We start from the raw sequence: 25,694 nt of genomic DNA, 5'->3' as shown, positions 1-25,694 counted from the left end.
AAGAGTAGATCACTCGTGAATGAAATTTGGACCTTCAGAAAAGGCAGGAGAGAGACAATTTCTCTGCCACATACAGCTAAAGTGAGAAGTAGTATACCAGGAAGAGATCTCTCCCCAGAAACTGAGTCAGAGCCTGCTACATCTAGTCTGGAATACTCAGACTCTGAAATTGTGAGAAATAAATTCCGTTGTCACGGCCACCTCAACTGAGTCATGCCATGTTGAGGAAATGCCTACCTTCATCTTCACTGCTGTCTGTCTCAGGAAGTTTGATTCTTCTCCTCTTTTTCTTCATGTTTTCAGCTTCCTTCTTCTCATCATCAGATAACTCCATTCGCTTCCCCCTGTGGCCAGACAGGAATAGTTTGACCATGTACACAAAACGAAACTGTAAGAATTCTACCACTACGCTATTATCACTCATATTCTTAATTCTAGTGGACAGAACAGAGTCTCAGTAGACCAATAAGGCTTCTTGGAAGGATTCTCTGCTCCTTGGCAACAACCAGGCCACTTCATTGGGTGAAGTGAGTCAAAAGTTTTTATAGTTTTGTAACAAACTCTTGTAAGCACTATGATACTATCTTTCTGAATTCTTCTTTTGTGGGAGATGTGGGTAAGAGCTGAAGGGTTAGCTGGGTGGGTTAGTTTTGGGGCCACACCTGATAGTGCTCAGGTGTTTATTCCTGACTGTGTGCTTGGGGACTATGTGGTGCTGGGAACAGAATGGGAACTTCCCGCATGCAGAGTATGCATTCAGCCCTTTGAGATCTCCCTCCAGTCTGAATTTATCAAAATTTTAAGATGAAAATTGTTGCTATACAATCCCCTTTGGGCTGGAGCGATAGCACAGAGGGTAGGACATTTGACTTACATGCGGCCAACCTGGGTTCGATTCCTCCGTCCTTCTTGGAGAGCCCGGCAAGCTACCGAGAGTATCCCACCCATATAGTAAAGCCTGGCAAGCTACCCATGACGTATTCGAAATGCCAAACACAGTAACTACAAGTCTCACAATAGAGACATTACTGGTGCCCGCCTAAGCAAACTGATGAACAACGGGAGGACAGTGCTATAGTGCTATGATTCTTTTTGGTAAAGAGGAAACTCCTCCCAACTAATTTTATGAAGTCACATACCTTTGATACTGAAATAGTGCCAGAAAATGATCTACAGCCTTCATAAATATAAAGGCAAAAAAAAAATCCTTACATTGTTAATAAAATCCAGCATTATATAAAAGAATATATCACATACAAGTTTATTCTAAAAATGCAAGGCTGGTCATGTGAAAGCCAATCACTATAATTGACTACATCAGCAGAAATACCATATGGTCAGCTCAATGACTGCAGAAAAAGCAGCTGTCAGAATTCAACACCTTTTAGCAAACTACAAATAGAAAAGAATTTCTTCCATCTGGTAAAGGGCAAATACTGAAAACATACAGTTAAGATGATATTCAGTGATAATATACTGAGCGCATTCCTGGCCGTGACCATCAACCGCAAGCTGATGACCTCAAACAACGGGTGGAGATGCTGAAATCCAACCGTATCACAGGTTTCTGGGAGGCGAGGGCCACTGAACAGGGCCTGGACCCTCTAAAACGTCCGCATCTGTTAATGTTTTTGACAAGAGGAGCCCCAACGCTGCCACAAAATCCAAGTATTTCTGGGCCTATCAGTGCTGACAGTGTTCTTTAGAATTTCTTTCAACAGAGTAATTCCAACCAACTATGAGGTAGTGTCTCAAATTCCTGGATCCATTTTTAACAGCTTGTGTGCTTTTTATTTTCTTTTCTAATTACATTTTACCACTTGAAAAATAAACTCATTGATATAAAAAGAAAACAAAGAACTTTTTCTTTCAAATTTGACAGGAAACAGGAACCCCCTCACTTGGCAATTTGAGGTGAAAAGTAGACAGACGTATAATCAGGCACATTTATACCATGTCCACAAATTTAAAACCAAGTAAAGGAGAAAAGACAATCAATTTAGTATCGCCAGGACCCCTCAAAACTGGCCATGGGCTCTAAATCCTCTAACTGGCTGACTCCACAGCTGTGCCTGAGCAGAGACGCGAGTGGGCTTTGCGTCTGGGTTACAGGGCTCTATCTCCAGGGCATTAAGGAGGATTTAGAACTCAACTGAGAACTGCCTGCTGTCAATAAGCCCAAACAGACCTGCTCAACCCCAGCAGAGACACACTTCCCCCACAGGCGACAAAATTTTCCTACCTTTTTTTTTCCTTCTGCAGCATCGTAACAGGCTCTGCCTTTCTGCCGGGTTTCTTCAGGCCTGCAGGGGCTGCCAGCTTTGGTTCAGGGACAGACTCTGGAGGTGGGTCTGCTATTTTCTCTTCTTTCACTGCTTGTTCTGAATCCAAACTGACTTTAAGTTTACCTAGAAATAAAGTATAGCAGATGATACATAACCTCGTAGCACAATATTAATCTATCATTCCTGTGACAATCTAACAAGTGCCAGGTAATACGTCAGGAGAAGGGACGAAAGGCGTAAAAAGCAGTCCCTGCCCTAACAGAGCTCATGGCACAGTCAAAGAACACTTCTTTCAAAATACCATGCTGGCCATAAGTTTTCCTTTCTGCTTCCAGTTAATTCCTCACTGTATCAGACCCCCCCATAGACTGATGATAGTAAAATCAGGGCTTGGAAGAAACTAAAACAACTTTGTGAGGTATCATCATTCTCAGGTGTTAAGTGAGGAAACTAAGAGTCAGAGGGATGAGGCAGAAGTTTCCCAAGAATATACAACATTAAAGAGTGACAAGAGAAAGTTTATACCAAGTTCTGACGTTCTTTCTCTAATACTGTTTAGCTTCTTTATGTCCAGACACTTACCACTTCACTGATACCTTGATGACAGAATTAAGAGACTTTTCTAGAATTAGAAAGTTTACTTCAAACCTTTTTTTTACTCTGGACAAGTTCTTTTACCTCAAAGTCCTTTTCTCTATGAAAACTGGAGTAATATTTGCACAATTATCGTAAGGATTAAGAGAGATCTGAATGTGAAGTTAAGCATCTTACCCAAGGTAACAATGAAAGAGCCAGAATTTGAAATTAAGTCAGTTTAATCTCTCAAGGTCCTTACGCCTTCTCCTGTATCAAGCTGAAAACACAAAAATAAAGCTGCGATGCAGCAGACTTAAAAAAATCAATCAGGATGGGCCTGGCCCCCTGAGAAATTACAGAAGAGGAGCCATCCTGTTGTCTAAACTCATTCCTAGTTTGTTCCAAGAACAGTCATGATGGGCTGGGGAGCCAGCACAGAGCCAGGGTACACGCTCTGGAATGCGCTGGATGCAGGTGCGATCCCTGGTCCTCACAGTGCCAGAAGGGTCCGAGCAGTGCCGCACTCTTGGGCCCAAGCATCAGATCATCCAGTTGGCTGGCTAAGTCTCACCAGGACTGACCTCTGGGCCCCCCTGAGCACTACGTGGGAGAAACTTCCTCCTCGCAAATCCAACACAGTGTCACAAAGTACTTTTAGAAAACTATAAATAGCAGGAGGCTTTTTCATAAGTAGCTCTGGTTGTGTGGCATCAAACAACCGAAGAAACCACCTAGTGTACAAACAACAATAAAAAAGCTAACACTTTAGTCTTGGCTTTTACACACAACTTAGTATAACCATCTTCTAACATGTAATGTGAAAGAATAGATGGATAAGAGTACAACGTGCGATCCTCCTGTTTTTCATTCTGGAAGGCTCAAGAGAACCCCACGGGCCCTCCCCCTTGCGGAGGCACTCTCTCTAGCACTTTCATTATCGTTCAAGTACCAGCACTTCAGCTTTCTCTCAACTGCACAAAAGAGTAAATACATGCTGAGAAAGTCCAATGGGTGGTGACTATCTGCCAAAATTAGTTATCTGAAGTTGCAAGCACGCCTTTAAGGTTTATGCACATTTTGCATAATATTAAATAGTTTCTCACTTAGCAGTTTTTATAAAGTTCCACCACCAGGGGGTTGGGGAGACAGCAAGGTGGGCTGGAGTACATGCTTTGCTCGTAAGGGTTTGCCCTCTGGCAATGAATCGTCCCATGTACAACATCAGGAGCAACACCCCTCCCCCCTTCCTATTTCCTACTTGCCTCATGGAATAAGGATTCTTTTGAAGAATTCTACTAGTTGGTTACATTCTGGTTGGTTACATAATATTCTACTAGTTGGTTAGCCACGTCACTGCGTAACCAGACTCTAAAGTTTTTCTATTTTTGTGGGACTGGAACACAGCAGGCAGGGCATTTGCCTTTCATGTGGCTGACCCGGTTTTGATTCCCAGCATCCCATATGGTCCCCTTAGCACCTCCAGCAGTAACCCCTGTGCATCACTGGGTATGACCCAAAAAGAAAAAAAAAGTTTTTCTATTTTTCTAACAAACCCTTGAAAATACTATGAGATTATCTTTCTGAATGCCTTTTTTTTTGGGGGGGGGGTTAGTTTGGAGGCCACACCCCGCAGTGCTTAGGTGTTATTCCTGGCTATGTGCTTGGGGAACAGGTGGTGCTGGGAAGAGAGTACAGACTTCCTGTGTGCACAGTATGCACTCAGCCTTTTGACTCTCACACTAGTCTGAACTTGTCATCGAATCATCTGACAATTCAAAGTAACTCCTTTTAATTCTCGAAAAAATATAAAACACCTTTTCAAGTAAAATAGGGGATGACTTTAATGTTGTCACAAGTTCTATAGCACTGTCCTCCCGTTGTTCATCGATTTCCTAGAGCGGAACCAGTAATGTCTCCATTGTGAGACTTGTTACTGTGTTTGGCATATCAAATATGTCACGGGTAGCTTGCCAGGCTTTGCCATACAGGTGCAATGCTCTCGGTAGCTTGCCGGGCTCTCCGAGACGAGTGGAGTAGCCCAGGTCTGCTGCGTGCAAGGCAAATGCTCTACCCGCTGTGCTATCGCTCGAGTTCTGTATTTTCGATCTTATATACATATACAGCAGAAGTTCCCGAACTTGTCTGGCCTACCACTTCCTTTTCAGAAAAAAAAATCCCATATATATATATACATATACATATATACATACATATATATACAAATATATTATATACATAATGTGTGCGTTAGTGTCCCTGTCCACCCCTGGAAAACCACCTTCTTTAAGCAAACGAACAATCCCTCCACACCTATTGCACCTGAGGCTTCTAACACCAACACCCTCTTGGAATGTTCCAGTGCCGTATGGGGTGAGTGGAAGGGCGATGGGGGCGGGGGGGAGGAGCTAAGGCATATTTTGGGAAACACTAATATAGAGCATTCACGGTTTGGTCACGGTCCTCCCGTTGTTCATCGATTTGCTCGAGCGGGCCCAGTAACGTCTCCATCATGGGACTTGTTACTGTGTTTGGCATATTGAATACGTCACGGGTAGCTTGCCAGGCTCTGCCGTGAGGGCGAGATACTCTCGGTAGTTTGCCAGGTTCTCCGAGAGGGGCGGAGGAATCGAACTCGGGTTGGCCATGTTGGCCGCTTGTAAGGCAAACGCCTTGCCGCTGTGCTATTGCTCAAGGTTTTAAAATAATTGAGTCATAACTTAACTCACATACCATAAAATTTTAGCTCTTTAATAATCATTTGGGCGGGGGTGTAGTACCAGGATCAAACCCAGGGTCCTATACATGCAAAACATGCGGTCTCCCCAACGTATCTCTGCTAGTATAGTCAGGGCCTCATGGCCGGGGTCTTAACTGTTGACATTTTTTCTATTGCATCATGAGGACATAACAGTGCCAGACACACAGTATATGGTAATAAATATCTGTTAAATAAACTCATGAACGGACCCATGGCGATGGCTCAAAAGGCTAGCACACGTGCTCTACCTGAGGGAGGCCCAGTTTGGGCTTGATTCCTGCATCCCACTTCCCTGAGCACCATCCAGAACAACCCCCATGAGACTCTTGGCAGGTATGACCTCAAAACCAAATAAAAATATAAACTTGTGAATGAATCCATGTACACCACTATACTGCTGGTTTTTGTTTGCTTTAACAGTTTGCAAATGTTTTTCGTGGTGTATTTTAGAAACTGTGATTTTAAAATTCACTGCTTTTTATGGTTATAAACCCATAAAATAACAATAAACACGTGAACCCCATCAAGATCGCCAAGCGGCTGCCCAACTGCAAGGGCAGAGGGACGGAGAGCAGGTGTGTCTCTTGCCCAGGAGCAGGACGCCCAGCTTGTGCACTGTGCTTCCCAACAATCTGAGTGTCCAGTTTTCCGAAAACTTTCCCAATTCAAAAATGCTCTGATAGCTTTCATGGCAAATATAAAATTAGCACCCTGACTCCTCCCCCAACCACCAATTTGACCATCATGGAAAAGCTGAATTCTGATTAATTTTGCTTACATAGGCATGTAACAAAATAACTTTCCCACAAAAATCTCTGATGCTCCAAGAAAGCATGCCATAATTATCCTGCGGCTCCTGCATTCCCCCTGGTATTCTGCTACGTACCCTCGGGGAGGGGGACTTGATATGAGAAGAAGGAAAACATGTGACTGATGATTGGTCCCTTCCATATCCAAGAGTTCTTACTACACTACTTTCAATAAAGGAGATTTGACTTTCTCCAAAGGTGTTTTTAAATGGTCATACTACTGGGGCTTTTCTAAGTCACGGCGAGGAAGCTTTACTGTGGGTAATCTATAAATAACTAAGGACAGGCCCAAAGTTTGTTCTGCAGCTTCGAGGCTAATAGCAGACTCACAGTCACACCTGGTAACCTTCACTCCAGGGTCCACAGTAGTAACTTCAACACCACTACTTACCAGACTGCCCTTTGCTGTAATTATCCACTTGTGGTGATGTTTTTCTTTTCAAAGCAGTAAACAAACATAGGAACAGTAAACTATGGTCCAACAGAGCGAAAGTGAACCCAGCTCATCTGTACATCCACTCTTATGATTGTTATTCTAATCACCCTTGTTACTTTAATCACCCTGTTGGTCAGCAGACTGCAATTTATGTCAGGAGTATAGGAACGGCTGATGATCATGCCCCGGGGTGGCTCTCACCTGGGCATACTAAATGATATTAATATCCACGCACAACTCATGAAGGTAAAAACATGCTTACTCATGGCAGCTTTTCCAAAAAAGTTGCTCATCACATTCACTTTTCCTGGGGCCTTGTTGGCTGTTGAAGATGCCTATAAAGCGTTAATAAAGAAAACACAGTTGATTTTTCCCTCGTGTTTAATCTGATCTTCAAACAAGTCTCAACAACCTCCTCAGGGGCACACGGCAATGACATTACAGTTTCTGTGTGATCATGCAAACACATGTCGACACTATCTATAAAAACAAAACCAGGGGGCTGGAGTGATAGCCCAATGGCTAGGGCGTTTGCCTTGCACGCGGCCGACCCAGATTCAATCCTCCGCATCCCATATGGTCCCCCAGCACCGCCAGGAGTAATTCCTGAGTGAAGAGCCAGGAGTAATCCCTGAGCATCGCTGGGTGAGACCCAAAAGGCAAAACAAACAAACAAAAAACCCCCCAAAAAACCCAAAACCAGAGCAGATAGCATCTCTCCAGAGTTCAGCTTCTCAGGGTACTTATAAAATTATTACACATGAATGTGGTTAGACTTAATTCTTAAGTATATTTAAAACAACTTAGTTTGGTAGAATTAAAATAGATTAGAAGCACTATGGTACATGACAGGGAAAGGCTTCCAAAGCATTCCATGCATAACTATCAGAAGTGTATCTGAGTACTGGTTAATGAACAGCAATGACATCCAAGAAAATCACTCTAAAATCTAGGTTTCAGGCTAGGAGGGATGGTTCAATGGGGTGGATTACATGTCTTGCATGCCTGAGGTTCTGAGTCTGATCCCTGGCACCCAACACTTGTCCCCAACACTTTTTCTCACTCTTTCTCTCTCCCCTCCCTCTCTCTCTCACTCTCCCCCTCCCCCCCTACTCTCTCTCTCTCTGCCCTACTTGCCCCAGTGCTGCTAGACCCAAGCGGCTACACCCAAGCGGCAGTACACTGCCAAGCCTGAGCAGAAAACCATCAGGCCTGTAGCACTGGTGAGAACTGCCAAGAGTAGCTCCTGGGTCTCCAAGCACTACTGGGGAGGCTCCTAAAACAATTAGAGACCAGAACAGAAATGTGAAGCATACCAGGACGGCTATACGTGGCAAAAATCAGAATATAAGTTCTCCAAATGACACACTGTTAATTCTTTGTAATTTAAGGAAAATCCAAGGCTTGCTGAGAAGCATCATCCAAAGGAAAAACGGATTTTCTTAGATGACAGTAGCAAGAAAGTCAAACTAGAGTAGAAAAGTTAGTAAACTCAGAACCTTGTATGATTCAACTATTACCATTAAGAGTTATTAATGCTTTTGTATTTCTAACCTTTAAAGGAATGTCTTTATTGCTTTTTCTTCTTTCTTTCTTTTTTTTTTTTAAATGCAAAGGCATGTCTTTAGAGTAGACTTACACTGGTTACCTCTTTAGCCTCTGTTTTGGTTTCCTTGTTTATATCTTGGCTTTTAGAAGCAGCTTTAGCAGCAAACATTCCCATAATTCCTTTGGGCTGCTGGGAAGCCTGTTTGGCAGGAGGTGGGCCATGACCATTGGTGGCTTGTGTCTCACTTGACACCTGATCTGACTGCTCAAATGTTTCAGAAGGTGAAGATTCAGCAGGAGCTCTGAGGACTGCAGCGGCACACTGTATGGCACTGTACCTAAGGGCGGAAACATCACATGAGAGCATGGTAAGCATCAAACCTTAGTCTCGGACTCTTGTTTCTGCCCTCTGGTAGTGTCTCACCCTAATCCTATACAATTACAGAATTTTAAAACTAGAACGCATTTCAGAGACTATCTTGTATAAAATTCTTATTTAGATTCTAAATATTCTAAGTATTTTAAATATTCTAAGTATTCTAGGAGTTGGAGAGATAGTACAGTGGGAAGGCGCTTACCCAGCATGCACCAAACCAGGGTTTGATCCTAGCACCCCATAAGGTCCCCCAAGCACTGCCAGGAGTAATTCCTGAGTGCAGAGTCACATGTGGATCCCTGGGAACTGCAGGATGTAACCAAAAACCCTTTTTTTTTTAAAAAAAAAAAGAGTATTCAAATTTAAAACAGTTAAGAACATACCCAAACAATAATAATTAGTAATTTCACCATTCTGCAGTGGGAGTGGGATGGGGAATTCGTTCTTTTAAGGGCCTCATAGGACTAAATGTGCAATATTGACTGAAGCAAGATTAAGAGTTTGAATACGGGAGCCAAGTGACAGTACAGCAGGTAGGGCATCTATCTTGCATGCAGTCAACCTGGGTTCATTCTCCTGCAACACATCTGGTGGTCCCCTGAACCTGCCAGAAGTGATCCCTGAACCCAGAGTCAGGCATAACCCCTAAACAATGCCAGGTGTGGCCCAAAATAAAAAATTAAAAAAAAAAAGTTTTGAATATTAACAAAATTACTGGCCAGAATAGATTATGCTTTAGAAACAGGGAAAAAGTTGGAAAGAGTCACTGGCGCCTATAACTCATGGTAGCATACAGTCATTTGTTAATAATTTCTAATAATACCAACTAAAAGCCTCAGACAAGAATGCTCTAAGCCAAGAGAAGAAATTTGGAACAGTGTGCAAGGAATATTAAAGGGAACATTCGCTTCTCTCACACATTTGTCTAGTTCACTCAAATCCATCATGTTTTAACATTTGTGCCTACTCAAAGGGTTATATATTTGTTGGGGGCTGGGCAGCACCCAGCAGTGCTCGGGGTTACTCCTGGCTCTGCACTCAGGGACCACGTTTAGCAGTGCTCAGAAGACCATATGGGATGCTGGGGATAGAACCTGGGTTGGTCATGTGGAAGGCAAGCACCCTACCCACTGTACTTTTGACCTAGCCACGCAAAGAACTGTATTTAAAGCAAAGTTTTGCAGCCATTCCTAACAAAGAATATTTTCTTTCTTTTCCCGCACGTTCTACTTTTCTCGTGGGAAGGAAAGAGGGGGACTGGATCAGGCGAGAGCTCCTCGAAGATAGGAGAAATGCAGAATTCATTTTTTTGTATTTCAGATACTCAAGACAAGACTTGGAACATAATCAAGTGTCAGTAAATATGTTGAAAGAATAATTATGTCATTGGAAGTGAGTTTCTGGCTCCCTGCCCCATGCTCCATTCCCCCCCCCTCCCTGTTTTTGTCTGATGGGAAGTGTTCAGGTCTTACTCCTGGCAGGGCTTGGGGAAGCACAGGGGTGCGGGGATCAGAGCCAGGTCAGCCAGGGGCGAGCACATGCTCTCTTCTGCACAACCTCTCGGTCCCGTCTCCCTCCTCCAGTGTATCAACTGAATTTGGGGAAGGAGAAAACGGAGGCTAAGAAATAAGGTGAGGATAGCAGTTATCTCCGGTATCAGCCAAATACAACTTTTTCCACTGGAACAAATAGCATGCGAAGAAATCCCTGGTAGATCACTTCATTTCAAATGAAACTTTATTTAGACTGAGCAGTCCTGAAGCAAGTCCATAGGTACAAAAGTGCTCCACTAGAGAGAGAACACAGGGGATTGCCCTGCCACAGGGGCAGGGGGGATGGAGGGATGGGGGTGGGGGGGATATTATCCATGGTGCTGGAAAATGGGCACTGGTGGAGGGATGGGTATCTGATCATTGTATAATCGAAACCCAAGCACAAAAATTGTAAATCTACAACTGTACCTCATGGTGTTTCACTAATAAAAAAAAAAAAGGAAAAAAAAAGTGCTCTACTGACTTATTATGGCCCAACTATTAAGGTATCATGTGCAATTAAGAACAGATGGAAACAATTTTCTTTCTTTCTTTGAGAGGTGGGGCAAACCCTGAGGTGCTCAGGACTAACTCCTGCCTCTGTGTTCAGGGTTCATTCCTGGGGGTGCTCAGATAATCACACAGGGTACAGGAATCAAACCCAGGTTGGCTGTGTGCAAGGCAAGCGCCTTATCTGCTGTGTATCTTTCCAGCTCCAAATAATTTACTTTTACCTATTGTTCTGTCTCTCTAGCTTTGTAGTACTTCCATGTACAGGGAAAGAGCAATGTTTTATTTCACTGTCAATATGTAAAGTTGTCCCCAAGACAAGTCTTTCTCCATCTGGTGAACATTCCACACCTTAGGGTCAGGCCCAGGAATTGGCAATGAGAAAGACCAAGTTAGACTGGGAATACATCGGAAGAGAGAAGAATTTCTGCTCAATCCTGAAATTTCAACCAATTCCTGTCATAGCACTTCTTAAAACACAAAAAACAATGAGTCAGATCTCAGCTGGCCCATAATTCTCAGAACAAATACAAACTTTGTTGCCTTTTTAAACATTTTCTTTTTATTGCAGTAGCACTGGTTTGTAGGAGTGTAAATATTTCTATGCTCATGGGATACAATGTTGTAGGGGCTGGAGCGATAGCACAGCGGGTAGGGCGTTTGCCTTACATGTGGCCAACATTGCTGACCCGAGTTCGATTCCTCCGCCCCTCTCGGAGAGCCCGGCAAGCTACCGAGAGTATTCCATATGCCAGACACAGTAACAACAAAGTCTCCAATGGAGACGTTACTGGGCCCGCTCGAGCAAATCGACGATCGACGGGAGGGCCTTTACCATGGGGTACAATGTTACCCCACATTACCTCCCACTCAAGTGCCAATATCGCCCCCCTCACTGGATCCTGGATCCTTTCAACCTGCTTGACACCCCACTAGGTAACCTCCATCCTGCGGCCAGAGTCTAAGAGTTTGTCTTCACCGGACACTGTCATTTCCCTTCTTTTGTTTCTTTAAAAATCACAAATGCAAAGTTCTTTATTGGAGATAACTGCTTCATATGTCTAACAGAGTAAGTTCTTGTTAAAGTGCTTCCTATGACTACAGTTTCACTCGTCATGTCTACTTTCGTAGTCCCCGAGCAAACTACATTTTAAACTTTTGAGTCACTTTTATTTGTCATTTCTTAGATACAAATGAACTGATTTCTAGTGACGTGTCATGACTAGATTTTAAAAGATTTTTGAAATTTAGTAGTATGTCTTCCACAAAGTGTTTTGTAATTCTTCCTTGAAAGACACAAGACTTATAAATAGTGTGTAAGTATTATTTCTCTTTGGTTATACAAATTGCATTTTTTAATCAATACTTAATGCCGATTATATATTGTGTTTTAAGTTAAAGAACAAAAAAGAATGAAAGCCTATCACTAATTCACCTAAGACTTATTTAGTGAATGCTCAGTTTTCCAGGCATCATTTTGGCTATATAGTTAACAAAATAGAGTTCCTCACAGAACCTACAAAACTGTCACTGTCACTGTCCACCAGTTGTTCATCGATTTGCCCGAGCGGGCCCAGTAATGTCTCCATCGTGAGACTTGTTGTTACTGTGTTTTGGCATATTGAATACGTCACAGGTAGCTTGCTAGGCTTTGCTGTGCGGGCGAGATACTCTTGGTAGTTTGCCAGGCTCTCCAAGCAGGGTGGAGGAATTGAACCTGGCTCGGCCGGGCTGGCTGCACGCGAGGCAAACGCCCTACCGCTAATTTTGGTAATTCCGTATTTCTCCTCAAGTCCTCTACATTATTAGCCATTGCCCCAGGTCTTCCAGGATCTTCAACCATTCACTTTCTCAAGTGTCTCTTTACAGACAGTAAGTCCAAGGCCTTTTCTACTTTACATTCAGCCTCTTTTGTCAATTCCTCGTTAGCTACCTGTATGTATTTTAGAGGTCGATTTCCTGAAGTTATCCATATCTGCTGCCTCACTTCAAGTCTCTCTTCAAGTCACTTCAAGTCACTCAGTTAACCAAAATCTGGTCACTCCACTGACAACACGTTTACCCATGTTACCTACTAAATCCAATGAACAGTTTTTGTTTGTATTTTGCTTCTCAGTCTCTCACTCTGAAATTCCTCTTAGTCTCAGAGGTATATTTTTGTGATCAGCCTCTTCTCTCTGGCCTGTTTAATCCACCCATCCCTGTTAAAATGTCTATCACTTAAATAATGCTTAAGCGTCCAAGCACTGTTCTATGTACTTTATATATCCACTTAATAATCTCCAACCTCAGGGGTTAAGAGATGAGAAAGCTCAAGCACAGAGATGTTCATCTGTGCAGTGTCAGAAAGTGAGTAATTCTATCCTCCTCGCATTCTATATGTTCGTGTCTACGACTACAGCCCAATTACCTGGCTATTTTCTGGGTCCAAAATAAGTGTCTTCACCCCAAAAGTCTCTTCTTAGCTCTAGACTCACTTCTGTATTGGACTTTACATCTCAACTTTGGATGTCTCCAGGCTTCTCAAACTCACCAAGCTCAAACACAATTCATCATATTTTCCTCTCTCCCAAAGCCTGGTCCTCTTATATTGCTTCCTCAGTGATGACGCCATCGCCCATCCAGTTGCACAAGCCAGAAACATAGCCCTCATGTTTAGTACTATGAAAACCGCACCACACCCCATCACACAAATCGGGTCCTCAACCATGATCACAAGAGCCAGTTTTCACTGACTACGTCTCTGTAATTTTCAAACTCTCCTAGCCCCTATCCTGCTACCTATCACACACCAGACAAATGTCAAACTGTCATCTCTAGCCTGGAGATGCATCATCTCTGGACCTCCTTGATAAGGCCTTCCTTCTGGTCTATCTTCCACACCTCACATTCTACAGTCTAATTCTGATCGCTTCTGCTCAAAAATCTTCAGTGGGGTTGGGGGACACAGATCAGCAGTGGAGCACTTGCCCTGCATATGTGAGGCCCTGGGTTCAATCCCTGAGACCGCAAAGAAAACGTAAACAAAAGAAATAAAAACTTTCCTGGCTCTCCAGTGTTCTCAGAATAAAGTCCACAGCCCCCTTTCTCTCTCTCTCCTCTAGTTTTTTTGGTCACACCTGATGTTGCTCAGGGGTTACTCCCGGCTCTGCACTCAGGAATTACTCCTGGCAGTGCTCAGGGGACCATATGGGATGCTGGGTTGGCCACATGTCAGGCAAACCTCCCTACCTGCTATAGTATGGCTCAGGCCCCCACATGCCTTCTCCGAGCAACCAAAGCATAGATTCTCACTCCTACACCACTCCCATATCTCATCGTTTACCACCTTCAATTCTAATAGAAGTCGGGAAACTACAGTGGTTCCGTGACAGCATGGTTCCTCTTTGCTTGGTCTTAATGTTTCTGTTTCTCCTTGATTGGTTACTGGGTCTTCAGACATCAACTGAGATGTCATTTAAGAAGCCTTCTTTGGCGTGCTTTCTCAACTTCACACCACTCCAAAATGGGGCAGACACCCCTAGAGCACACCGTGTAAGTGCCTTCTCCCATACAACTACGACAGAGACCAGGACACTCTCACGCCAGAGTATTTGGCATATCACAGACACTCATCAGTTCTCTGTTGAATTAATTCCAATTGTCCTGCTTAGTATCTGTTACGGGCTGGAACGATAGCACACCGGTAGGGCATTTGCCTTGCACGCAGCCAGCATGGCAGAGCCGGGTTTGGTTCTTCTGCCCCTCTCAGAGAGCCGGGCAAGCTACCAAGAATATCTCTCCCGCACGGCAAAAAGCCTGGCAAGCTACCCGTGATGTATTCAATATGCCAAACACAGTAACAAGTCTCAAAATGGAGACGTTACTGGGCCCGCTCGAGAAAATCGATGAACAACAGGAGGACAGTGCTACAGTGAAGTGCAGTATCTGTTAAAAGCAGTTAGGTGCTCATTATATGTTTGGGGATCTGACCTAAATCTTAAAAACAAACCCCACAAAGCAGGCAGTATAATTGCTGATTTAAACATAAATCAAAGCTCAAAGAACTTAAGCAACTTGTCTAAAGCCACCAGTCTTCATTATTGTAAGTAGCAATGCCATAATTCAATCCCATGACCATCATTTTCCAAACCCACGTGCATTAATCATCACCACCCTGGGCTGTGAAAAACATAAAAGATGAACAAGATTGGAGAGGGAGAAGAGAAAAAAAAAGATTAATAAGATCTGGTCCTGGCTGAGGAAGATCAAGAACATTGTTTTCAGATGGAAGGCAAAGGTGGGTCAAATATGGAATAGTTTTGGGAAGGACAAGATTTGAACTGGTTCTTGAAGGAAGGTCTAAGATTTAGACAGGTAGAAACTGAGGTGAGGGAGTAACAAGGGGGCACAATAAACATTTCTGGTGGTGGTGACAGGATAAATATATGAGAAAGAGATTTATGGGGAGTCCACTGGGGATTTCAATATGGGCTGTGGCTGCTATTTTTCACCTTATGATGTACTAATAAAACCAGGCATGTGTCTTGCTGCAAGATAAATGGGGTTTTACTAGACTTGGCACTCACTCTTAAGAGGCAGCCACTGTGTAAACATCTTACAAAATCAATTCGTAAAGAAGCCCACAAGGAACATGAAGGCGCTCACTTGCTGCAGTTCTGCAAGTTGCTTTTAAGGATGTCATAGTCGGTGTTGAACAGAGGCCCACTGTCCTTCAGCATGGCTTTCTGGATGCTGTACACATGGACGCTGGCAGTCACCGAGAGCTTGGACTTCACTGCTACAAGTCAACAGGAAAAGCAGCCTGTCAATACACATGTTTCATAACAGGGAGGGACTTTAACAAGACACCCTTCTGCATTAAAACCATTTGCAACCTGCGGTGGTCCGAAAGTGCACAAAGGCCAAACAGCCTCTTACACAGTGCGATAGAACTCTTCTGTCTGCAATGGGACATTATGGCAAGGTTATGACAAGGTAGGTGGTGGTGAGTCAGCTCTAAGCACAGCACCTGTGAGGGGATCACTCACCCGGGGACACTCGGTAAATATTAATTAGTAATTGATGATTACCACACTTGGTAAATATTAATTAGTGATTTATGATTACCCTGAATTTTAAAAAAAAAAAAAAACAGGGACAAATCTCACACTAATAAATGGCCAGAGGTAAACTCAATAAATTAGATGCAGAAGACCTGGTTTCAGTCCCCAGCACCACCAGGGCCCCCAGAATCACCAGAAGTGACCCCTAAACACCACACTGGGCCCTGAGCATACCTGAGTGTGGCTCCGAACAGAGGAATCCTAGCAAATAATTAAGAGGAGTAAGTAATAGCTACTATGAACTCACTTATATAATTCACCTTTAGATTAATGACAAAAGCACTGTAACAAAAATGTTATTTAGCTAAATATGCAGGAGAAAACCAAAGATCATAAGAACAATTTCAGGATTCACAAGGTAAAGAGAGACTCCATTTGTCCCACATCCTCAGTACCTGCAAGAAGCTTGCTTTTAAGAGATTACTCACTGTGTAATCTGCTGTGTCGATATATCTTGCTTTGTCTAACATTGTGGTAACTCTGATAAAGGAATCTCCACTGCCAAGATTAACAAATTAGAAAATGACTCCAAAAGGTATGTTTTTTTATATGCCAGTGCAGAATTTATCTTAAAACAAGTCTGAGATCATATGGACCCTGATATTAAAATAATTTCAATCAGGTTTTTGTTTTGTTCTTTTGTTTCAGAGCCATATCCAGCAGTGCTCAGGGGCTAATCCAGGCTCTGTGCTCAGGAGTGATCCTTGGCGGTGCTCAGGGGACTATATGTGGTGATAAGGATTCAAACCAGGGTCAGCTACATGCAAGGCAATCCTTGCCATCTATACGATCTTTCCGGTCCCCGAGTTGGGATTTTAAACAAAACAGTAGCATGCAGAATCTTGAGATGACCTCATCATGGCTGGCCTGAGCAGCGTCGCAGTGTCAGAACTAGCCCTGAGCAGACAGGCCTCGCAGGCTGAGGATCACCAGTAGTGGTCCCAAAGTACCACCTGGCAAGCTCGTTCACTCTTGAAATGAGTGGAACAGTTTTGTTTAAAAGCTATATTAAGTCCTTCTGACATTCGAAGAACACTTTTTAATTTTAATTTTTATTGTTATATTATTACAATATAAGTTGGGGCTGGAGAGAGAGTACCGCGGGTTAAGGCCTTGCCGCGGCTGACCCGGCATCCCATATGGTCCCCTGAGCACCACAAGGAGTGATTTCGGAGTGCAGAACCAGGAGTAATCCCTGAGGATCACTGGACGTGGCCCCAAAACAAACCCAAAAAGCAACAACACAAGACCCCTGGATCCCTGTCTTCACCGTGATGAGGTGTCCCTAACAGTGTTTATGATAGTTTCACCTGTCAGGAGCTTTAGAATGCTCCGATGAATGTGCTTTATCAATGTCAGCAGCTTTACTGGTCTCCAAGACAGGGGTACATCATATACAAACATTTCAGAAACTACTAATAACAGAAATATGTTGCTCTTTAAATAGCTGATCTGATGACTGCAGATGTTAGGAGCAGATTTTCAATCATACCTATGGCAAAGTTGTGATATCCTGCTGAACGGCTGCAACACTTACCTTCCAAGTTCTCTTCTCTCACTACTGCAACCTTGTGGCACTAGGAGGAAATAACACTTTATTAGTGTTGAAAGCAGCACACCTTGCAAATTTAAGTTTCCCCGACAAGAATAGTGGAACTTGGCTGTGAAATTAGAAATACCAGCTAACCCTAAACATTGCTACCATTGAATAATTTTTTTTATTGCTGTTGTTGTGGGGGCCCCAATCAGAGGGGGCTGGGGGGCTAGGGCCACTCCTGACCCCACGCAGCATGTGAGTTCTGTGGCGCTGCACTGTGACCGCTCCCCAGCTCCACCTCCCCAGGAGCATGCTGTCTCTGGTTCCCCACACAACTGACATGCAAGCCCTGAAGCCCAGTGTGCATGAAGCCCGCCATCAAAACAACCAAAAAAGGGGGCAGTGTCCCTGAATTCACAGCTAGGAAGCTGCACTCAGAACTGCACCATTTTGCCCAGAGTCAGTCAGGAGCCCTGAAGTGCGCAGCTGTAATGTGGTCATGCGTTTCTTTACTTCATCGTATCTCAGAGTCTGGCTCTAGACACTCAGCCGCACAAAAACACACAAAACTCACCTCCAGGGTGCAAAAGGACAATGGGAAAGCGACACAGAACCCCACTATGCCATGTGACCCAAGATGGTAGCCAGACTCAACCAGTGAAAACCAGTTATATGACCTCTCTTACAGACTTTAGAGGAAATGTTGAGGATGTTTAAGGAGCTCAAAGAAACAATGGAATGGACTGCCATAAACCAAGAGGATGAGAGCAGAAATAAGAAAACAAGCAGAAACTGCCAATTTCTGGCACCACAAGGTCACCTAACAATCCCAGGAGGGACCCCCAAGACAAGAGCCGTAACACCTATAAGTACCGTGAGGTGTGGTTCCAAACCAAAAACAAGTAGAACAGAATAGAAAAAAAAAATCATACGTGAAAAAGGAATACTTTTCAAAGCAGAACTTCAAAAGTCTAGAAATAAGCTACACATAAAAAGAAGTAACTTTTCCGTGACCAAAAAGCTCCCCAAACTAAGCAAAGTACAAAGAATAAGGTGGCTCTTTTGCTTAGGCCCATGCTACAGGCCGGATGGTAAGTGGTCAGTCTTCTGACTGCCTGGAAGCTCTGCAGCAATGACAGACAGTACAGAAAAGCGCACTTGAGCACAGCCCTGAAGACCGACCCTTCTGGAGGTGCTTCCCATGCAAAGGGGGTTGTGCTGGAGGAAGTTGGGAGCTGAGGTCAAACAGCCCAATTCTGCAGCTAGGAAGTGTGTCCAAGTTCGGCTGATCAAGAATGGCAAAATAAATCGCAGCTTTTGTACCCGACGATGGCTGCTTGAATTTTACTCAGGAAAACAATAAAGTTTTGGTTGCTCGATTTGGTCGCAGAAGGCATGCTCTAGGTGACACATTGCAGAGTCGGCTTTCAGGTTTCAAGTAGCAAATGTGTCTCTTTTGTTTGTCTTTACACAAAGGCAAGAAAGAAAAACCAAGATCACAAGTTTTGAAAACGGTAGTAATAAATTTTAATATACTCAAAAAAGAAAGGTAAAGTTGAAAAAGGTATGTGAGATAGATATACAACAAAGGATTAATATAGAGCTTCTAAATCACACACACACAAACACACAAGCACACACACACGCGCGTGCACAAACCCACAGAGAAAACAAAGATTGATATACCTTTAAAAAAGGAAGCAAAAGTTATGCACAAAGAAATTCATTGTAAAAGTAAATAGGCCCAAATGGTGTGTTATATGGAAACAGGTCTCCTATATTGTTGATAGGATGGAAAATTTGGCAATACCCAACAGAATCACATGTATACCCTACTTCTAGGAATGCAGCTCTCAAATATACAAAAATATATAACACATATATATTTGCTCGAGCGGGCCCAGTAACGTCTCCATTGGAGATTTTGTTGTTACTGTGTCTGGCATATCGAATTCGTCACGGGGAGCTTGCCAGGCTCTGCCGTGCGGGTGAGATACTCTGAGTAGCTTGCCGGGCTCTCCGAGAGGGGCAGAGGAATCGAACTCGGGTCGGCCATGTTGGCTGCGTGCAAGGCAGACGCCCTACCCGCTGTGCTATCGCTCCAGCCCACAGAACTATTTGCTGCAGCGCTGCTATAAAAGCCAAAGACTAAATATCACTCACATAATTATCAGCAAGAGGCTGAATACACTAATGTAGACCAGTCAATGTAGAAGCACATGACTGTCTAAGCAGTGAGGAATGTTTCTGTGACTGCTGAAGTGCTGCTCAGGATCTAACGTGAAGAAAAGCAAAGTATGCACCCATTTATCTGATAAAGGTGATTAAGAGTATGTCTGCTTCTATCAAAATATATTCTGGGCCAGGTATGTAGTTCATTCGTAGAGTAGCTGCCTTGCATGTGTGAAGTCCTGGGTTCAATCCACAGCACCACAAAATATATATATGTATGTGTCTATCTACCTACCTCTATTTCAATGTGTTGTGTAATATACATTTGCTATACATGAAATATATATAAAAACAAAAGCAATGGAATAAAAACACAAAACCAACGAAAATAGAAAAAGGACAAAAATATTAAATTGAAACTGGGGGAAAAATAATATAATAATAAAATAATATATATTGAATTAGCAGAGGACTTATTTCAAGTGATTCTAAAATAAGAGGATAGTTGCATACCTACTAGGACAAAAAAAGAACCGCAAAGTAATCTTTAATTGTTTTTAGTTAAGATACTGCAACAAAAATATTTGTTTTGCTTTTTTAAATGTCATAACTGGCTAAAGCAAATACATATGTTAGGAACCACTATAAATCACAACATAAAAGCAACATAAAATTAAGTTTTAAGAATGTAATTATAAGTTTGAACTAGGAGTATGAGTATGATTTCATAATGCATTTTCTTTTTTAAAAAAGTAAAACAGACATTTCTAAAAAAGTCATGCTCTACAGAATTATACAACCAAAAAAAAAAAAAATGACAGCGCTGATGAGAAAAAGTATGAGGAACTATCCACAACACACTAGAAATGGCAGCTTGCTGGTGCTAAAGCAAAACAGACCGACGCAGCGCTCAGATTCTGCGTTAAAATGGATTAATGAGTTCAAGAACCACAAAGGGGGGCCGTGCTGGGAGAAAGCCCCTGAGCATTTCAGAAAGGAAAGAAAATACGGCTAGCTGATGAAAGTCCTTCATAAAAAATAAATTGTAGCCAATAAATGCAGAAGAAATGATAGTATCAGAACCCTCACCAGTGTATAAAACCCAGTGAATTTGCTTATCGGCACTGTAACCCCACTCTGGATATACTTTATATACCAGATTCTGATTAAGGTTTTATTTGAAAATGCATCGTTGCTTCTTAAAAAAAAAATGGGTCAAATTTAAATTCAGAAACAGAAGAACATCAGTAAGCCAGACGGAGAAAAACAAAGAAGGGGGAGGGAAAGTTGGGGGATCCACGTGCTGCTGGAAACCAAAGGGATCAATCACGTGCACGGTAAGTCCCTAACCCTGCACTTTCTCTCCAGCCCAGAAAAGAATACCTGATGATGGGCATGTTGGAAAACAGACTGGTAGCCAATATTTTTGTTTCATTTTTGTTTTAACCGAGTCAACATTACAAAGCTACCTGTCCTCCCCACCCCAACGAGACCCCAAGTCATCACCCACGAACGGCCTCTCTGGCTTCTGATCAAGCTGCTTAACGGCCATGATCCCAGAGACTCAGAAACAAATCTCGAAACCCAGCGGCTTTTGGCAGAAATGCATCCGGACCCCGCAGTAGGTTACTGTCGCAGGGCCACCCCAGGGGGAAAAGGATGTTGTCCCTCCGCCTGCTCCCCCTTGGCGGCCTGGTAGCCGTCATCCTCCAGAGGCCACTGAACAGTCAGGTCTGGGCCCGCAGTGACGAAACTTGTTGGGCCTCACAGGATGGGGGTGGAGTCGGTCCTGGTCTCTCCGTCCCAATGAGAACCCACGTCATCGCCCACGAACGGCCTCTCTGGCTCCTGATCAAGCTGCTCAACAGCCATGATCCCAGAGACTCAGGAGAAAAATCTCTAAACCCAGTGGCAGAAATCCCTCCAGATTTAAGTGTTAAAATTCGGAATTTCAAAATCACATGGCCCTACTGCAGCCACGCAACATCATATGTTATTCATAACCAGCAACAGAACACAAATTGTCTACTGTTGCCTTTTCAGCAGATCTGAGTGCTGGGGTAAAATCTCAAATAATAATGGTGGGTCTGGTGTCGAAATATTGAATGTGATCAGAGAGAGAGTAATGTGGAAATCGTCTGCCCCACAGGTAGGGGGGAGGGTGTGAGATGGGGGTATACTGGGGTTTTTGGGGGTGGAGAATGGGCACTGGTGAAGGTACGGGTGTTTCATTGTATGACCAAGACTTAGACCCGAAAGCTTTGTAAATGCCTCATGGTGATTCAATATATACAATTATAAAAAATGAAAAAAAAAGGTAAGAAATGGATTAATGAGTTCATGCACAATTCAATCAGCTAATCAGTGGCTGAATAAAGAGCAGTACTCCTACATAAAAAAACCCCATTACAAAGCTATTCATGACTCGGTGTCAATCATAGAGTGTTTCAACACCCATCCCTCCAGACTGGTACCTGTTTTTAATCCCTGGTACCACATACAGTCCCCACGCACCACTAGGAGTAAACCCTAAGCACAGAAACGGGAGGAAGCCCTACAGGGTGCGACCTTAAAACAAAAAAAAAAAACTCCAAACATTCAAAAATGGCCTCAACCTTTTACCCTCTGGAAAGCAAGATGGCAGCCGCCTCAGAGCCTTTTGGAAAGCCAGGTATGAGCCAGTTGTGACAGGGTGACTGAAACCTCATGGGAAGGGGGGCGTTCCCGGCTCGTCCTTTACGCCCTACCGAGGTCACGAGTTGCCCCCCACGAGCGCATCTCCGGCACGGCCATGGCTCTAGAGCCACAGAAACCAGTTTAGAAGTATGTGACTCTCGGCAGAAATAAGTAAAATATCAGAAATCCAAAATCGCACGGCCGCAGCATGACTTCATTTGGTTTTTGCAACCAGCTGTAGTAAACAAATTATTTCACAATGCCTTTTCAGCGAGTCTGATTTGGGGGTGTAAACTCTAAATAATAATGGTGCATCTTTTGTTGAAACAATGAAACTAATCAAAGTAGATAGTGTTAACTAGAATTCATCTGCCTCACAGGCAATGGGAGGGTTGGAAGGGGGGTATGTTGGGGTTCTTGGTGGTGAAAAATAAGTACTGGTGAAGGGAAATGTGTTTGATAATTGCATCACAGTGACTTAAACCTGAAAGCTTTGTAACTTTTCCCTCACTGATTCAATAAATAAATTAAAAAATAAAATATCAAAAAAAAAAAAAAGGCCTCAAATGCACTGAGAAGAGCTGAGGGCTTTGCATATGGGAGTCCTGGGTTTGCTTCCTGGAACTGAGTGTCCCCTGGGCGAGCACAGTCACAAAGTAAACCTTGAGTACTGCCGGATAGGACCCAAGCCCCACAGCTCTGCCAAAAAAAAAAAAAAAAAACCAGAAATCCTGGGGCCAGATAGTTCAGGGATTAAGATGCTGACTCCAGCTCTGCATATGGTCCACAGAGTCCCACCAGGAGTGATCCCTGGGTCCAAGCTGCCACCACAAATGCACTGAGTGAGTAACTTGAATGCATTTTTAAGGGTTCTTTCAAGAATACCCTAAATCCTGAAGAAATAATCCTAAAGATATCCAAGGATCCATTGCAACTTGCTGTCATGGGCTAGGGAGACAGTGCAAGTGGCAGAGCACTGTCTGGTATGTACAAGGCCAGAGTTCATTCCCTGGCACCACATCACCTCTGAACACTGTCAAGTACTGTCCCTTAAAAAAAAAATCTGTCATGTAATCAGAACAAAAATGGAGTTTTATGTTAAAACACATATTCTTTAATTAATTTTCAACATAGGGAGGGATCTCCCAAGCCATGCTCGGGGTGTCCAGAAACCACTCACAATGACTCCTGGGAAGCGGGGAGAAGGGTGGAATGGGGATGGGTTGCGAGCATACGATCCAACTCAGGTCAGGCACATGTAAGGGCTACACCATAACTCCTATCTCCCAGGCTTCTGAAACAAAATTTTTAACCTTGAAACCTATATAGAAGTTCTCTAAAATTGGGGTGAGGTGGGGCTGTTTTTTGGACCACATGAAACAGCACTCAGGGGTATAAAAGGATGCCTCTGTCCCAGAGAGGGGCATGGAACAGCGCTGAGAAACTGAGACCAGAGGAAATTTTGTGGTTAGGAGGATGAAAACAGCAGCAACCTGCATTGACGGGTCATGTCTACCAAGTATCAGATGGAATGATAAAAAGATAAATAAAAATATTAATTAGCTCAGCAACCCAACAACACCCCATCCTTCGGCCATGCAGACTACGTCTTCCAAATGAGGGCTCAAAGTAAAATCAAGTTCAGTTGTTTTATGGGCCACTTCTGGTGGGCTTCAGAGAGCCATGTGGAGTACCAGAAAGAGGAGAGAGAGAACAATGGGTAAAGCACTTTCCTTGCACATGGCTGAACCAGGTTTGATTCCTCTGGAATACCCCGATGGTCTTCCAAGTCCCACCAGGAGTGATCCCAGAGGTTAGAGCCAGGAGTAAACCCTGAGCACAGAGAGAGCCCAAAAAACTAAGTTAAATTGCACTTTATGAACTCCTAAATTTGTGGCTTGACAACTAATAAACTGCAATATACCTTCCTGAGGAAGAGAGAAGCCTAACAGAAGCAGTCTATTTTGGGGGCAGAGGTAGGGTGGTGTTTGGACCACACCTGGTAATGCTCAGATGTTACTCCCGGTTCTGCACTCAGGAATTACTCCTGGTGGTCCTTAAGGGACCATATGGGATATTGGGGATTGAACCCAGGCCAACCATATGCAAGGAAAGTGCTCTATCTGCTGTACTATCACTCCAGCCCCCAGAAGCAGTCTCTAAATGTCCTACTATCTAAGAAAATCTCATAAAAATGGTCTCCGCAACAGTCATGAAACTACTCAAACTTTCCAAAATTTAAGGTTTTTTTTTTTTAAAAAAAAAAAAAACACCCAAAATAGGGCCAGAAAGATAGTATAGAAGTTAAGGGACTTGCCTTGCATGTGGCCTACCTGAGTTCAATCCCTGGCACTGTACATGCTGCCCTGAGCACTGCCAGAGGTCATTCCTGAATGCAGAGCCAGGTGTAAGCCTTGAGTACTGCTGGGTGTAGCCCCCAAAACAAACAAACAAAAGACTAAAAATAATCGTCATTTTCAAGTAATTTTTTTAAACTTCCGTAATACTAACCTTGGGGGCTCGGGAGACAGGCTTAAAGGGCTAGTGCACTGCCCGCTGTAGCCCAAAACTGCTCCTCTAGCAAGAAAACCAAAAAACCCTAAATCATAGTTTCCCTTAGCTCCCTCCTCTCATGTCCACAGATCAGATACATCTAAGTTCATGATAAGATTTGAGCAAACTTACCGAATGTCCATTCTGAACGAGACTGCCAGATACTAAGTAGGTTACATGCAATTGAGCTCCTGAATTTTCCTTCCTCTTCCTTTCAACATAATCATATAGCATCCTGTTCCAAACAAAAGGCAGGAGTCATTAGTGAAAGCGTTCATTTTTACCTTGCCCACTGACTCTTAATTTGTGCTTTAAAAGTTAGATATGTTAGAAAGAAAGAAAGAAAGAAAGAAAGAAAGAAAGGAAAGAAAAAGAAAGAGAAAGAAAGAAAGAAAGAAAGGAAGAAGGAAGGGAGGGAGGGTTGGGTCAACTTGTATTGATTTGGCACAGTGATCAAGCAATGGAAATAAAAGGAATCCAATGAGTATTGAACCTGCTTGCAGTGACATTGACACACAATAGAACAGTTGAGTCAAGAATGAACTCAGGAGGGAGATAGAACAAGTTAGGGTGTAACAAGCGCCTGAGCGACATTCGGTCCCTCAAGGCCCCCGAGAACTGCATCCTTGCCCTTACACTGAATCACTGATCAAGTAGGTCAAGTATCACTGAGTGGCTTCTGGGCCTCCTGAGCAATGCTTGGGAGGCGCAAAAGAATAATACTGATGATAATAATAATAATCAAATCAATATGCCAAAAACAGTAACAATGATGTGTCTCATTCCCCTGACCCTGAAAGAGCCTTCAACGTGGCACCATT

The 25,694-nt window shown here is 43.3% G+C and overlaps 1 protein-coding gene across 3 annotated transcripts in view; it reads right to left on the bottom strand.

Annotated features, from left to right (window-relative positions):
• The window catches only part of POLD3 (DNA polymerase delta 3, accessory subunit), a 45,463-nt gene that overhangs the window by 13,055 nt on the left and 6,714 nt on the right, over positions 1 to 25,694 (bottom strand). For 2 of the 3 annotated variants that reach the window (XM_056115912.1, XM_056115914.1), the window contains exons 3-9: positions 25,006 to 25,108; positions 17,473 to 17,512; positions 15,478 to 15,610; positions 8,504 to 8,750; positions 7,127 to 7,199; positions 2,243 to 2,408; positions 238 to 344 (exon numbers count right to left, since the gene is read on the bottom strand). In XM_056115912.1, coding sequence (XP_055971887.1) covers positions 238 to 344; positions 2,243 to 2,408; positions 7,127 to 7,199; positions 8,504 to 8,750; positions 15,478 to 15,610; positions 17,473 to 17,512; positions 25,006 to 25,108 — 869 coding nt within the window. The remainder of the gene's footprint in view (positions 1 to 237; positions 345 to 2,242; positions 2,409 to 7,126; positions 7,200 to 8,503; positions 8,751 to 15,477; positions 15,611 to 17,472; positions 17,513 to 25,005; positions 25,109 to 25,694) is intronic. The other variant, XM_056115913.1, reaches the window with a different exon arrangement.

Source organism: Sorex fumeus, unplaced genomic scaffold, assembly GCF_029834395.1.
Source record: "Sorex fumeus unplaced genomic scaffold, SorFum_2.1 ptg000030l, whole genome shotgun sequence".
Classification (NCBI taxonomy): Eukaryota; Metazoa; Chordata; class Mammalia; order Eulipotyphla; family Soricidae; genus Sorex; species Sorex fumeus.
Note: the sequence above shows the minus strand (reverse complement) of the source record. Positions and strands in the feature narration are given on the sequence as shown.